Source organism: Chanodichthys erythropterus, chromosome 3 (genome assembly GCF_024489055.1).
Source record: "Chanodichthys erythropterus isolate Z2021 chromosome 3, ASM2448905v1, whole genome shotgun sequence".
Lineage (NCBI taxonomy): Eukaryota > Metazoa > Chordata > Actinopteri > Cypriniformes > Xenocyprididae > Chanodichthys > Chanodichthys erythropterus.
In genome coordinates this window covers 4170909-4187081 of record NC_090223.1, presented here as the reverse complement: position 1 = coordinate 4187081, position 16173 = coordinate 4170909, and the positions used below count along the sequence as shown (strand labels likewise).

Below are 16173 nucleotides of genomic sequence, written 5' to 3'. Positions count from 1 at the left end.
ACAGAAACTGTACAGTGTTGATCACATTCATCAACCCTGTTACCACAGTTATTATAAGAAGAATAATCTCTATATCTATGAATAACTTCTATAAGAGAAATACAACAGTAAATCTGAATGTAAATGTGCAGAAGTGCTTGAATCTTTCTAACATGAATGTTGTTCAGCATCATGAATGAATGAAGAATAAACACCAACCTCTTTGTTCTTCAGTATCTTCAGTGTGTTTCATTCTGCAGGGTTCTGGATCACTCATGTTCTCACTGTATATATAAAATATATCAGTTACTGTATTTGTTTTTATACTAATTGACACATCTAATTGTAAGGGTGGAACTCCTACAGCAGTTCAGACTGTAAGGTTTGCCGAGCGAGTAAAGAAACTTCATCAGTAAGATGTTAGAATACTGTACATTTCTTGTCTATTACCACCCACTGCAACTTATACCAACGACGGAAATAAGCACAGTTATAATAGCAAAATATGTGGGAGAGCGTTGCTATAGTGTGACAATATTGTATTGCAATAGGGAGCACATTAATGTTAATACTAAATCAAAACTAGTTAGCACATCATTTGTAATAGAAAGGGTTTAATGACAATATCTGATTATGGCTACACTTAAAATAATTACAAAATAGATGTATGAGATGATAAAATCATATACCATTAATCGTACACAGCATGTATGAAAAAGTTACCTGAGAGATAGCTAAAGAGAGAGTGAAAGAGGAAGAGAGAGAGGACCAGAGAGGGCCCAAGAAAAGAAGAGCATAAAAAAAGACCAGAGTAACAGTTACGATCTTCTTTTATCCCTTCCTTGACCATGTGATTTAAACCCAAATGTGAGACATTCAAACTGACCAATCAGAAGATTACAACTTCCCCCCACTGTACTAAAGGTGTGACCATTTGTAGACCCCCAATGTATATACATTTGGCCTACAGGCCTTGATCACTATCAACACCTTTGTGCTTCCAAATGGCCCTTAGCAAGAGAGAGGGGGTTGAAACAGTAAATCAAATGTCTTTGTTCATTTTATATATTTTCAATTCTTCTGTATTAAGTAACTGATGCTAATTCACAAATTCATTTTATTGTTTACCCAAACATTATTCTGTTTCTTTATTTAAATATAGTCAGATATCTAAAATTTGGAAAATAATTTAAATTCTTCCAAATGTAAATAAGGAAAACAGTTGGAAGCATAAAGACAGAAATAAATGTAGATATTTGTAGTCATCAAATCCCCTCAGTCTGTTGACAGCAATGAAATGAGCTTTAAGTGTCAATTTACAGCAGATCTGAAGACATCAGCATAATAAATGAGGTGAAAACAGGAACTATTGACATGAAATAAAGAGTGTTTTCAGCAGTTTCTCTGTTAATATTGATGATCCTCAGACTATCAACACTCATTCAACAAGACATTCAGATCATCTCACTTTATTCTGAGTGTTTGCTGTTAGAAACTGATTATTTGAGTCAGGATATATGAGAAAAGACTATAAAACTGCTCTTTAAAAGAAGAGAATTGTGTGGTCTGTTCAAATGAAATGTGTGTTTATTTCACATTAGTTTCTTCTTTTCTCACAGTGATGGAGTGTGAAAGCAGGAGATACCAACACAAGCTCTACAGATGAGCCTGATATGAAACACCAAAAACAATCCTGAGGAGTTTAAATGTGTGATGATGAACAAAGCTCATATTGATCTCCAGATAATACTACATAAATATAACAAAACATATAGAAATGTCATATATATTGTCAGTCGGTGTGTCTTTCTATCATTCAGAATTAACTATATGATTATTATCATATTAACCCTATGATTATTCAGGTACCCTAACACTGATTTCATTGGTTATGATATAAAGCAGTTAAAACTTAAATCAGCTTAAGCTAAAAATCTCTATAATCTACACTTAATGCAGTTGATCTGAGGAAACCTTTCACTCCTCAGACTCTCATTCTGGTTTATATTTCTGAAAACTCATTTTAGTGTATTTCATTTACAGTGAGTTTACACTTTAATTCTTCCTCTCTAATCTACATGTAGCCTTTACTGGACAAACTGTGATCCGTATGAGTTTAATACTGAACACTGCTTTGATATCTTAAATACGAGATGATTCTGTATTATGACAACAACTCTACTCTATTTTTAAAGGTTTTATGATTATTGCTCTTCTGATCTAATTTCACTACTGCAATCAATGTACTTATTAGAAAATCAAACTTACAATTCATATCTATCATATTGCTGTAGTTATTAATCTTTAATGGTTGATGATGATGAGTGTCCTTATGTTTGTTTTTGTGTTATTAATGTCATATTGTGAGAAATATCAGTATTGTCTTTCAATAGAGCAGTTTTATAGTCTATTTCTCATATATCCTGACTCAAATAATCAGTTTCTAACAGCAAACACTCAGAATAAAGTGAGATGATCTGAATGTCTTGTTGAATGAGTGTTGATAGTCTGAGGATCATCAATATTAACAGAGAAACTGCTGAAAACACTCTTTATTTCATGTCAATAGTTCCTGTTTTCACCATTTATTATGCTGATGTCTTCAGATCTGCTGTAAATTGACACTTAAAGCTCATTTCATTGCTGTCAACAGACTGGGGGGATTTGATGACTACAAATATGTAAATTTATTTCTCTCTTTATGCTTTCAACAGTTTTTGTCTTACAGTTCTTTACTACTTTTCTAGATATCTGCCATTATTTTAATAAAGAAACAGAATAAAGTTAGAATTAGAAAAAAAAAGTTCTGAATTAGTATCAGTTGTTTTACAATAGATGGATATAAATGATTACAGGTCTCTATCAATGAAGCTCCTCCCACATCACGCACATCATCAGTGAAGCTCCTCCCACATCAATCACATCATCAGTGAAGCTCCTCCCACAGCAGTTCATCAATAAATGCTGGAATATTCCCATCAGACGAGCATCAGATCATCAGGAAGAGCTGAAATCTGCAAAGACTGAGTTTATTAAAGAGGACAGTGAGAACATGAGTGATCCAGAACCCTGCAGAATGAAACACACTGAAGATACTGAAGAACAAAGAGGTTGGTGTTTATTCTTCATTCATTCATGATGCTGAACAACATTCATGATAGAAAGATTCAAGCACTTCTGCACATTTGGAGAAACAGTCAAACTATGAAATGAGACATAATGTTCTTTTCTAACAAAAGCTCAGTAAAGGGAAGTTTGAGAAACTTTCATAATGATCGTCAACATCAGATCAAACTAAATACTTATTTCACATTATTTCAATATCTGCTTCACAGTTTTCAAGAGTGTTTCCAGAATTTAGGCATTTTCAATATAGTTTACAACATTGTTATTTTTAGGAATAAACTGTGAACAGCAAAATGTTTGAAGTAAATGAACTTTCCAGAATGGCTGACAGGGTTGTAAGTGTAACTTGAGCAAAATCTCTTCTTACAGTAACTTTGGTAACAGGGTTGATGAATGCAGTCATTCATTTGTGTAAAACTGAGACAATGGATTGAGATTATTTTCTTGTCCTCCCATCATGCTGTAGAGAGAGCCCAGATGATGTCACTTCCTGGTTGTTTTTGAAAGCAGGAAATCATGTCAGAAGTAACAGGGTTGAGTGAATCATGAAGGACACTGATAATAACACATTTAAAGATGCAGTCAGTCTAGACTTTGAGCATGTGAACTTTCTACAGACACTGAAACGATCATGATATGATGTCACACTCTGTGAATCTCTTTTAAAACATAAATAACAAATAATAATCATTTCAAAATGTTAAAATATACAATCTACTCCACTTTACTGCAAGCTTCACTTGATCTTGCGTTTCTGGTGTCCCACATTCACATGTGTATGAATGGAAGTCAGTGGAAGGAAAAGTCTAGTGTGACCGGCCCTTAATAATTACACAGTTTTAGGAAAATAAATTAAATATCAGTTTAAATGTTGATGTCAAAATATGGCTGTTAATATCACATTAGATATTTTTGTCATTGATCAATTATATTTAATAGTTCTCACAACAGAAACATGCTCTAATGTTTTAAATATAATAATTGAGTAAAGAGCACACGCCTTGCCCAAACTCTCTTTTCTCCTCTTTTATCTGTGCACCCCTCCCCCCTCCCTCTCCCCTTCATCCCTTCCTCTCCCCCTGATTCAAGACACTGAAAGTTCACTAAGAATGTCTGTAGACGACATAAGATGTTTCTTGTCAATTTATCTTTCCCCTTTCATATTTGTCAAGGGTCACAAGGACCTTTTTTTAAAGACAAATATGGGCAATTTAAAAACAAAAATAACAATTTCCTTAAACTGAGTGGTTGTCAGATTCCTTAATCCTTGGCTAGTTTGCCACCTGAACACACACGTACACACACATGCACACACACACACACACACACACACAAACTGAATGTTCTTGATTATACAATGTCAATTGGTTAAAAAAAAAAAAAAAAAAAAAAAAAAAAAACTCCTTAATTGGTCCTTTGTGGACAAATATCGGCACCATAGGGAATGAATGGGCAATACTATAATTCAGAGCAATGTTTTCTTTATTTTCTTAATATTACTTATTGAGAATTATTTAAGGGAAGGTGGCAGAGCAGCTATTTGGGAAATTCTGTATCCAGAAGACCTCCATTCAGTGCTGATTGTCTTAATTTAGTAAATCTAAATTTAATAACCATTCGATATTGGAGTCAGATTAAGCGTAGAGTTAAAGTAAAATTGAAACTAAATTCTAAAAATTAGGTGAACTTCACAGGAGCGCTGAAAAGACACGCATTATACCTTCACCCAGACTGCTAGATTCTGCCGTTGGGACGACAGGTGGCTCTTTACAATTGGTTGATTAATCTTAATGTAATTAATTTATGAAAATGCAAATGCATAAAAATGATCAGAATGTTTTATAGCAGTTGTCTATCACAACAAGGCTCAATTTTATGACCTTTAACTTTACATCTCTCTTTTCTCTCTAAATTATTTTGATGTACTGAAAATGAAATGATACTTTTTTAATTTCATTTCAGACCTGATGGAAGAGAGTGAGGAGAGTGAAGAACTGAGTGAAGTGGAGGAGAAACATCATGACAAACCTGGAGAAAAACCTTTGAGTCGCTCAAAGACTAAAAAGACATTTTTAAAGAAAAGAAGAGCCAAGAAATCTACAACCTGCACTCAGTGTGGAAAGAGTTTCTCAACCAAACAAAGTCTTAATGTTCACATGAGAATTCATACTGGAGAGACGCCACACACATGTGATCAGTGTGAGAAGAGCTTCACAACCAAACAAAGTCTTAATGTTCACACGAGAGTTCACACCGGAGAAAAGCCGTTCACATGTGATCAATGTGGGAAGAGTTTCAGTGAATCTGCATACCTTAACACTCTGAGGTCTGAAGGTATCGCCGGCGATACCACCGTGGTTTTTTTCTTATCAGTGTGAAAGAGACTAAAAATACTCCGTCAATGTTGCACATACAATTAAGAGTTATACACCATTTTAATCTGTGGAATATCTTCTTTCATTTGTGTACACTCAGAGTAAAAACAGAATGTTGTGCTTTTTGTAAAATAAAGAAAACTAACATGATGCGTGATCTCTCCTCTCCCTCTGAACGAACTCCAATCTGATAGTTCTCAGAAAATGAACTGTAACTTAGTGAATACTAATGACAAAAAAATTACACTTATGTCTAAAAAAACGTTAAGATGTCAGATTTTAAATCATGTAAGTCAAATCGAAAACAAACCTTCTTTGTTTATGTAATCTGTATGAAAAGAGAGCCATGTCAGAAATCCGTGATTCAGCTCATTATCTGCTAATGCGGCCACGCCCACGGAGCCAGCGCTATTCAGACGCTAATTCAGTCAATACATGCATTCATCGTCTCAATCGTGTATTTATTGTCTTGAAAAGTGTTTATCTGGATGTAAAAGTCATGGTTAGCGATCTCTAGAAGACATGCAGTTACTTCCTGTTTACTTTTCTTCTACAGATGAATTTTAGATGAGTTTTTGTTTCTTTAGCGCCCTCCGGCTGCTGTTGGAAACTCCATTCATGGAATAGCCTCTTCTTCTTTTAGATGAATTTGTGGACTAAAAATACACAGAGCGCCCTCCGACTTCAAGGATGAATTGAAAACACCAGCGCTCATAGTAATGACAATGAATATTAAGTTAATATAACTCCTCTGTACAGAAAATTGACATAAGCATATGAGAATCCAATATTTCTCCAAATGTGCATGCTTTTAAACTAAAAGTCTATATCTATATCTTTTTGCATCACAGAAATACATTATATTTTAAAGTATAATATAAAATCATTACTTTATATTGTAATAATATTTTTCTGTATGTTTCATATATCATAATGAGCTTGAGACATCACAGAAGGTTTTTTTTCACAGCCTACCTGACTGAAATGCCTCATTAATATGCAAGTCATTTCAGCTCATTACTATCCAATTCTTTTGTCTTCTCAGGTGAGAATGGCCCATTTTCAGTGGTGATTCACGCCTCCTCGCATACTGTGTTTCTTGGCAAAAAGTGTCTTACAAAAACTAAATCAATATATTGTTTTATATGAAGGAGTAGGCAGCATAATTTTTACATAATTTTGAAGCAAAAACTCTAGTCTACAACCTCCAATACCCTAAAGTCTTATGAACACAGATTTATTATACTTTTTTTGGCCTTATTTCAGTGACTTAAGTTTTTTGTTTTTTCAACAACCACGCATAAATGTTATTCCTTCAAAAACACAAACATGTACATACATGTTCCTCACATATTATTGTAGCCTAGTTTGTGCTGAATACAGTGTAATGACACTTTTTCCATTAATATGTTTATGAACAACTGAAAAAAGCACAAATGTCAGGGCATGTCAAAAGTTCTCCAAGCCCCAAATCAGCCTCAGACTCCAGAGGGTTAAAGATCACATGATGATCCACACTGGAGAAAAGCCGTTCACATGTGATCAATGTGGGAAGAGCTTCATACGAAAAGTACATCTTAAGGATCACATGAGAGTTCACACTGGAGAGAAGCCACACACATGCCATCAATGTGGGAAGAGTTTCAGACACTCGTCAACCCTTAAAAAACACATGAGGATCCACACTGGAGAGAAGCCGTACGCATGTGATCAATGTGGTAAAACATTTGTTGGGTCATCAAACCTGAAGAGACACCTGACAGTTCATACGAAGGAGAAGCCACATTCATGTTCTGTGTGTGGAAAGAGTTTTTCACGGCTGCAACATTTACATGAACATCAGAAAATTCACACTGGTGTAAGAGAGTACATGTGCTTTCAGTGTGAGAAGACTTTTACTACAGCAAACCATTTAAAACAGCACCAGATAATTCACTCTGGAGAAAAACCTTACAAGTGTTCACACTGTGACAAGAGATTCAGTCGGTCATTATCTCTGAAAACACATGAGATGATCCACACTGGAGAAAAACCTTACAAGTGTTCACACTGTGACAAGAGATTCAGTCAGTTAGGACATCTGAAAACACACAAGATGATCCACACTGGAGGTAAACCTTACATGTGTTCATACTGTGACAAGACATTCAGTGATTCATCATCTCTGAAAAGACATGAGATGATTCACACTGGAGAAAAACCTTACAAGTGTTCACACTGTGACATGAGATTCAGTCAGTCATCAAATCTGAAAACACATGAGATGATCCACACTGGAGAGAAGCCGCACACGTGTGATCAGTGCGGAAAGAGTTTCTATAATAAAAGTTACCTGAAGATACACATGAAGATCCACACTGGAGAAAAACCTTACACTTGTTCATACTGTGACAAGACATTCAGTGATTCATCATCTCTGAAAAGACATGAGATGATCCACACTGGAGAAAAACCGTACAAGTGTTCACACTGTGACAAGAGATTTAGTCGGTCATCACATCTGAAAACACATGAGAGGATCCACACTGGAGAAAAACCTTACAAGTGTTCACACTGTGACAAGAGATTCAGTCAGTTAGCAGCTCTGAAAACACATGAGAGGATCCACACTGGAGAAAAACCGTACAAGTGTTCACACTGTGACAAGAGATTCAATCAGTTAGCAGCTCTGAAAACACATGAGAGGATCCACACTGGAGAAAAACCTTACAAGTGTTCACACTGTGACAAGAGATTCAATCAGTTAGCAGCTCTGAAATCACATGAGAAGATCCACACTGGAGAGAAGACGCACACGTGTGATCAGTGTGGAAAGAGTTTCCCTAGTAAAAGTGACCTGAAGATACACATGAAGATCCATGCAGTAGAGAAACCACATCACCACAGTCTGAAATTAAGTAGTTCATCTTCATGTGCTGAACAAGAAAATCTCTTCTGTGTAAGTTAGCCACAGCCAAATCTGTCCTCTCTAGCTTTAGTTGGCCCCATGGGAGACATTTGACTGTTGAGGTGTGTGTGTTGGGGGCAACTGGTGATGAAGAAAAATGCCATGTGGCAATATTGATAATATTTCCATTTTAAACCATGAAGGCGAGCTAGTTGATATCACACAATCAATGTGCAAACTTTGTGAGAGTTATGCGGGTGAAGAAGTCTCAAACTCCATGAATGATGATCTGCTTTTATTTCGTTTTTCCTTTTTTATTCAAAATATTAAAAAAAATGTTTACTGCAGCATGAAATATCTGATATTCCAATTGTCAAATATGTGAAAGTGGATGTGTTTTGCTGTTTAAACACCTTTATAACGATCATGTTAGTTGAGCTGCATGTGCGATGGGCGCCGCCATGTTAGTTTGCGCTGTACAGAGAATCGGATCTGTTAGATTTACAACATGTGAATTCTTCCACTTCTCCCGAAATACATGAAAGTAAGTAAGTCGGTGAACTGGGGAAGAATAGAGTAAGCTTTTAAGTTACTATCACAATGTGTATCTGATATGAATAAAACATGTGGTCTAATTATTATTGAAAGGGTTGTTATTTCCGCTTCTATAGACATCAATGTGTATTTTACAAACTCTAAATGTATTGTTTTGTTAGTACTCATGTGTATTTAAATGTCTGAAACCTAAAATAATCATTATTTGGTTAAAAACACTGCATAAATGTGATAAATGAAAAGTGCTGCGTGCGTCCGTCTCTAGTTTAGCGCCAGCCAAAGCGCGCAAGTATATTTAAATTTGGCAGTTGGTCACGTGATGCACTGAACGTTCTAATTACACCGGTGTGATTGTACGCATCAAAGGGTTAAATGAGGAGTATGCCATCTAACTAATCGGTTCCACTTTATATTAAGTGGCCTTAACTACTATGTACTTACATTTAAATTAATAATTTGATACAATGCACTTATTGTGTACATACATGTTTTTACATTGTACTTATATTTTAAAAACACCTGCTTGTAATTACATCTGTAATTAATTTCTGTAATTATATTTATAATTACACTGTTGACCCATCCCTTAACCATTACCCCTACCCTTAAACCTACCCATACCACCAAAGCTTTCCCTAACCTTACCCGTATCCCACATCAATAGCAGCAAAAGTGTTTTGCAATTCAATATGAACACAATAAGTACATTGTACTTATTTTTTGTTGTAAGTACTTAGTAGTTAGGGCCACTTAATATAAAGTGGGACCAGATAACTAATGAATGACTAAGGCATTTATATAGCACTTTACTATGTAATACTGTACACCCTAAGTGCTTCACAATCACATCAGGGGTCGCTCCTCATCCACAACCTGCATAAATTAACAGCAGCCACAGAGCAACAGTGCCAAGATCAAATCTATGGTTTAGTGATAACTGTTACAACACAGACACAGGAAGCAGAGATGTAAGCAGTTACGGTGTTTATTGAAGTGATCAGCAGAGCAACAGGTAAGTGGATGGTGATGATGATGGTAATGGAGATGAATACAAGTTAATACTGTCCTTTTCTTGTGCTGCAGGTGATGGTGGAAGGAGACGCTGGAGACGGCAGACAGGAACACTCACACACACAGGCAGGTAGGAACACGGGGAGAACTGGAGACGATGGAGACGTAGGAGACGATGGAGACGTAGGAGACGATGGAGGCAGGTAAGTATCGTTTTGGGAGTCCTTGAGGTAAGCATACAACAAGTTGTATAACGAACGAGACCGGACAATGTGTGTGTGTGAGTGTGGAGCTTTTGTAGTGCGGTGATGACTGTGATGATGAGAATCAGGTGGTGGTGATTAGTATTCTGGTGATTGGGTGCGTGGGTAAGGGAGTGAGGTGGAACCTGACGTGTCTGTGACAGTACCCCCCCTCCCACGGCCCGCTCCTGAGGGCCGAGGACCCCGACGTCGTGGTGGTCGTCCTCGAGGTCGTGGGGCAGGTCTGTCTGGGTGATTGGTGTGAAAAGTCTGAAACAGAGCAGGATCAAGGATATCATTCTTGGGGACCCATGAGCGTTCCTCGGGACCGTAGCCTTCCCAATCCACTAGATATTCTAAGAGACCACCACGGCGCCGGGAGTCCAGGATTTCTCGAACCACGTAGGCAGTACCATCGTCCAGGATGAGTGGAAGGGGGGGCTCGACGGCTGCCACGTCAGGTTCTGTGGAAGGAAGAACAGAAGGGTGGTGAGGTTTTAAGAGTGACACATGGAAGGTTGGATGAATTCTTTTGTATTCTGCAGGAAGTTGTAACCGGTAAGTGACGGGGTTGATCTGTTGGAGGATGGTGAATGGGCCAATGAAGCGGGGACTCAGCTTCTTGCAGGGCAGGCGCATCCTGATGTCTCTGGTGGACAGCCAGACCTTCTGCCCCGGTTGGTAGGTTGGAGCGTGGGAGCGCCGAAGGTCGGCTGTCATCTTGCGCCTAAGCAGGGCTCTTTGCAGCTGGTGGTGAGCTGAGTCCCATACCCTCTCGCTCTCCCGGAACCAGTAATCGACTGCTGGTACGTTGGAGGGTTCCTCATCCCAGGGGAACAGTGGGGGTTGGAAACCGAGTACGCATTGGAAAAGTGTTAATCCAGTAGTTGCTTGACGGAGGGAGTTCTGGTGGCCGTGACAGAAGGTACGCAGGAAGCGGCCGATCTCCTGGATCTTCCGTTCCGTCTGCCCGTTCGACTGAGGGTGGTATCCAGACGATAGGCTGACGGTCACACCCAGGAGGGAGAAGAACGCCTTCCAAACTCGAGAGACGAATTGAGGTCCTCTGTCAGAGACTATGTCCTCAGGGATTCCATAGTGACGGAAGACATGGTTGAACATTAATTCCGCTGTGGCCATAGCTGTGGGTAGACCTTCCAGGGGGATCAGACGACAGGCTTTGGAGAAACGGTCTACGACAACCAGAATACAGGTGTGGCCATCAGATTCGGGGAGATCCGTGATGAAGTCCACTCCCAGGTGTGACCAGGGTCTCTCAGGAACGGGCAGAGGATTGAGCTTGCCGGTGGGAAGATGGCGTGGGCTCTTGGAGATGGCGCACTCCCTGCAGCCCTGCACGTACCTTCTGACGTCGCTGGCCATGTTTGGCCACCAGAAGCGCTATTTAAGCAGCGAGAGGGTCTCATTGACCCCCGGGTGACCAGTGCCAAGTGATGAGTGTACGGAGTGCAGGAGTGGAGTGCGTTGTGTCCTGGTGATGTAACGCAAGCCCTGGGGGCAACCCGGCGGAGTGCATGAGGAGGCATTGGCGGAGGGTAAGGTTTCTTCTGACCATTCAATGGGACTCATGAAGATAGATTCAGGTAGGATGGTTTCGGGGTCGTCATTCTTTTCCTCGGGAGCGTGGATCCGTGAAAGAGCATCGGCTTTGAGGTTTTTGGAACGGTATGAAATGGAGAAGTTGAATCTTGAAAAGAACATTGCCCATCTGGCTTGGCGAGGGATGAGTCGTTTGGCAGCTTTCAGATATTCTAGATTTTTATGGTCTGTCAGTACTTGGAAAGGGTGGTTTGCTCCCTCCAACCAATGCCTCCATTCTTCTAGGGCGAGCTTTACAGCCAGGAGTTCGCGGTCCCCATTGTCGTAATTCATCTCCGCCGGGTTGAGCTTGCGGGAGAAGAAGGCGCATGGATGGAGCCTACTTGGATTCCCCTGCTGCTGTAAGAGAACCGCTCCCACTCCGGTGGTGGAGGTGTCCACCTCTACGACGAATGGCAGTTCCGGGTTAGGGTGGACGAGGAGGGGAGTGGTGGTTAACGGCTTTTTGAGGGTCTCAAAAGCTTCTGTGGCAGGTTGGGACCAGGACAGAGACTTGGGCTGCTTACGGAGGTGGTTGGTGAGTGGGCTGACTATGGTGCTGTAATTCTTGATGAAACGACGGTAGAAATTGGAGAAGCCGAGGAAACATTGGAGTTCTTTTATTGTACTAGGAGTGGGCCAGTTCTGGATTGCAGAGACCTTCCCCTCGTCCATCCGGATGCCACTGTGGTCAATCACATATCCGAGGAAATGGACAGAGGGCTGGTGGAAAGAGCACTTCTCTGCTTTCAGGAAGAGATGGAACTGCCGTAAGCGTTTGAGGACCTCCGCAACGTGGTGGCGATGTTCGGCCAAGCTCCGGGAGTAGATGAGGATGTCATCAATATATACCAGCACGAACTTGTGGAGAAACTCCAGGAGCACCTCGTGGATGAAATCCTGGAATACGGAAGGGGCATTGACCAGGCCATATGGCATAACGAGATATTCATAGTGGCCGGTGGGCGTGACGAAGGCGGTCTTCCACTCGTCCCCCTCGCGTATCCGGATGAGGTTATACGCGCTGTGGAGGTCCAGCTTGGTGAACACAGTGGCACCGCGGAGATGTTCCAGGGCCGCTGGGACGAGGGGAAGTGGATATCTGAATTTTACGGTGATCTTGTTCAAGGAGCGATAATCAATGCAAGGCCGCAAGCCTCCGTCCTTCTTGGCCACGAAGAAGAAGCTTGAAGCAGCAGGGGAAGTAGACGGGCGGATGTATCCTTGGTTAAGGGCCTCTTTGATATATTCCTCCATGGCCTTCTCCTCCGGTACTGATAGGGGGTATATGCGTCCCCTAGGCACTGGCTCACCCGGTAACAGATCGATGGCACAGTCCCATGGCCGGTGTGGAGGAAGTTTGGAGGCGCGTTGCGGGCAGAAGACGTCACTGAAGGGGGCGTAGTCGGGTGGAACATCGACTGAGCGCTTTTCCACAGGACTTTCGATGGAAGTGGCGTTGATAGAGATATTCTTGGAGGAAGGAGATCTTGAAACTGGAAGTTCTGGGAAGCAGTTGGAGAAGCAGTTATCGCCCCACTTCAGGACTTCGCCCGTGCGCCAGGAGATGGTGGGACTGTGGAGTTCTAACCATGGGCGCCCTAGAACCACGTCAGCGGTGGATTCCTCCAGAACCAACAGATGGATGTACTCGGTGTGGAAGATACCCACTTGCAGCGGAAGGGGTCCCGTGACACGACGAATCAGCTTGCGGCTCAGGGGTTTGCCCGTGATAGAATGGACCTGGTAGTTAGTCGGAGAAGGCGAGGTCTTGAGGCCGAGGTGTCGACGGAGGGCGCCAGAGATGAAGTTTCCTGCTGACCCTGAATCGAGGAGCGCCACCACTGGAACGGAAGCATTATCAGCAGTAAGGTTTACTATAGTAGTGAGTGGTTTCATCTGTTGTATAGAAGGAATGATAGCACTCACCACGGGCCGAGGAGGACGGGTTGGGCATGTGGAGATGACATGCCCAGGAGATCCACAATAGAGGCAAAGATTCAGGGTCAGCCTTCTCTGTCTTTCTGCCGGGGACAAACGGGAGTTATCCACTTGCATTGACTCAGTGGCTGGTTCTGGAGGGCTGACGGGCTCGGACCGACGGAGGGTGGAGGTCAGTGGCTGGCCCTGGTGCTCTAGGAGACACGACTGCATACGAGAACCTACATGGATGGCGAGTTGGATGAATTGTTCGAGCCCAATGGAGTCCTCGTATGCAGCGAGATGCAGCCGCACATTAGGCTCCAAACCTTGTCGAAAGGTGGTGATGAGGGCTTGTTCATTCCATCCGCTGGTCGCGGCGAGCGTTCTGAACTGCAAGGCATAATCGTTAACAATACTGTTCCCTTGTTTTAAATTGTACAGTTTCTCACCAGTTGAAGAGTCGGCTAGGGGTTTTCCGAAGACTTCTCTGAAGTGGGAGACAAATGCAGAATAGGATTGTATGACTGAGCCTTTTTGCGTCCAGAGGGAATCTGCCCATTGAAGGGCCTTACCTTGCAACTGGGAAATTATGAACGCTATTTTTGCCGTATCGGTGGGATAGAAGTGCGGCTGCATCTCCAAGACCAACTCACACTGAAGGAGGAATCCGCTGCAGTCCTCCGCCGATCCTGAGTAGGGCGCCAGTTTGGCCATGGGACTGGCGGTGTAAACAGGTGAAGCAGCGGTGCAAGGCAGGTGCGGAAGAGGCAGCGGCGGTGGGTGCTGGTGACGGTGCTGGGTGTTGAGGAGTGAGTGCTCGGCGCAAAGCGTCCACGAGCTCTTGAAATGGATCACGGTTGCTCATGCTGATGGATAGCTGTTCTGGTCCGGTCTTCTGTTACAACACAGACACAGGAAGCAGAGAAGGTGTTTATTGAAGTGATCAGCAGAGCAACAGGTAAGTGGATGGTGATGATGATGGTAATGGAGATGAATACAAGTTAATACTGTCCTTTTCTTGTGCTGCAGGTGATGGTGGAAGGAGACGCTGGAGACGGCAGACAGGAACACTCACACACACAGGCAGGTAGGAACACGGGGAGAACTGGAGACGATGGAGACGTAGGAGATGATGGAGGCAGGTAAGTATTGTTTTGGGAGTCCTTGAGGTAAGCATACAACAAGTTGTATAACGAATGAGACCGGACAATGTGTGTGTGTGGAGCTTTTGTAGTGCGGTGATGACTGTGATGATGAGAATCAGGTGGTGGTGATTAGTATTCTGGTGATTGGGTGCGTGGGTAAGGGAGTGAGGTGGAACCTGACGTGTCTGTGACAATAACGATAGCACCTGTTTGAAAATTTGATCTGACATTTTGAAGTTGTGAGGTTATGACAACGGGCGGTGCACATATGCATGCGTCTTTCCCATGGTCTTTCCGTGCTCATGGGCAAAGGAGTTTCTCTGAAAGGCTCGCGCGAGACTGAACGGAATGCAGGAAATGAAGTATACCCGGGCCTTAACCGCTCTAAATTGTAATGGACTGAAGCTCACGTTCACATCGGGGCACTTTCACTTTAACGATCAAAGTGCACGCCACTGATAAGCATCATAAGCGTCCTCCACTGGATGAGGAATATCACTTTCGTTTCTATTTCAGATATCTCTTTTATAGATGGCATCAATGCTTTTGCCTTTCAAGATGTAATTACCGAAATCAAAACAGTCCATAAACTATAAGTGGTCAAGCCAGCTCACGCGTCAACCTGAGAGATCAAGGCAAGGCAAGGCAATTTTATTTGTATAGCACATTTCATACACAATGGTAATTCAAAGTGCTTTACATAAAAAAGAAGAATAAAAATAGAACATAAGGAATAGAAATAACAGTAAAAACAGAGAACTTTGCTATTTGGATTTAAAATGCATTAAAAGTCAGAATCATGATGATACATAAAAGGTATAAAAATTAAATAAAAACAGGAAAATAATTTAAAAAAATCAAAAGATAATACGTATAAAATAATGTGCAAACAGTTCGGACATAGCACAGTGCTCAATCAGCAAATGCATAGGTAAAAAGATGTGTTTTGAGTCTGGATTTGAATGTGGCTACTGTTGGAGCACATCTGATCTCTTCTGGAAGCTGGTTCCAGCTGCGGCTGGCGTAACAGCTAAAAGCAGACTCTCCCTGCTTTGAGTGAGCCCTTGGTATTTTTAAGTGAGTTGATCCTGATGATCTGAGTGATCTGTTAGGTTTATATTCTATGAGCATACCTGCAATGTATTGAGGTCCTAGGCCATTGAGTGATTTATAAACAAGCAACAGTACTTTAAAATCAATTCTAAATGCAACTGGAAGCCAGTGCAAGGACCTGAGGACTGGTGTGATGTGTTCATGTTTTCTGGTTCTGTTCAGAATCCTGGCAGCAGCGTTCTGTACGAGTTGCAGCTGTCTTATGGTCTTTTTGGGAA

The 16173-nt window shown here is 41.5% G+C and overlaps 1 protein-coding gene across 1 annotated transcript in view; it reads left to right on the top strand.

The window, feature by feature from the left end:
• The first annotated feature begins 3031 nt into the window (after window positions 1-3031).
• LOC137002581 (zinc finger protein 91-like) overlaps window positions 3032-16173 on the top strand; it is a 29183-nt gene continuing 16041 nt past the window's right edge. The window contains exons 1-3 of the mRNA XM_067362327.1: window positions 3032-3089; window positions 5068-5403; window positions 6959-8328. Of these exons, the coding sequence (XP_067218428.1) occupies window positions 3032-3089; window positions 5068-5403; window positions 6959-8328 (1764 nt within the window). The remainder of the gene's footprint in view (window positions 3090-5067; window positions 5404-6958; window positions 8329-16173) is intronic.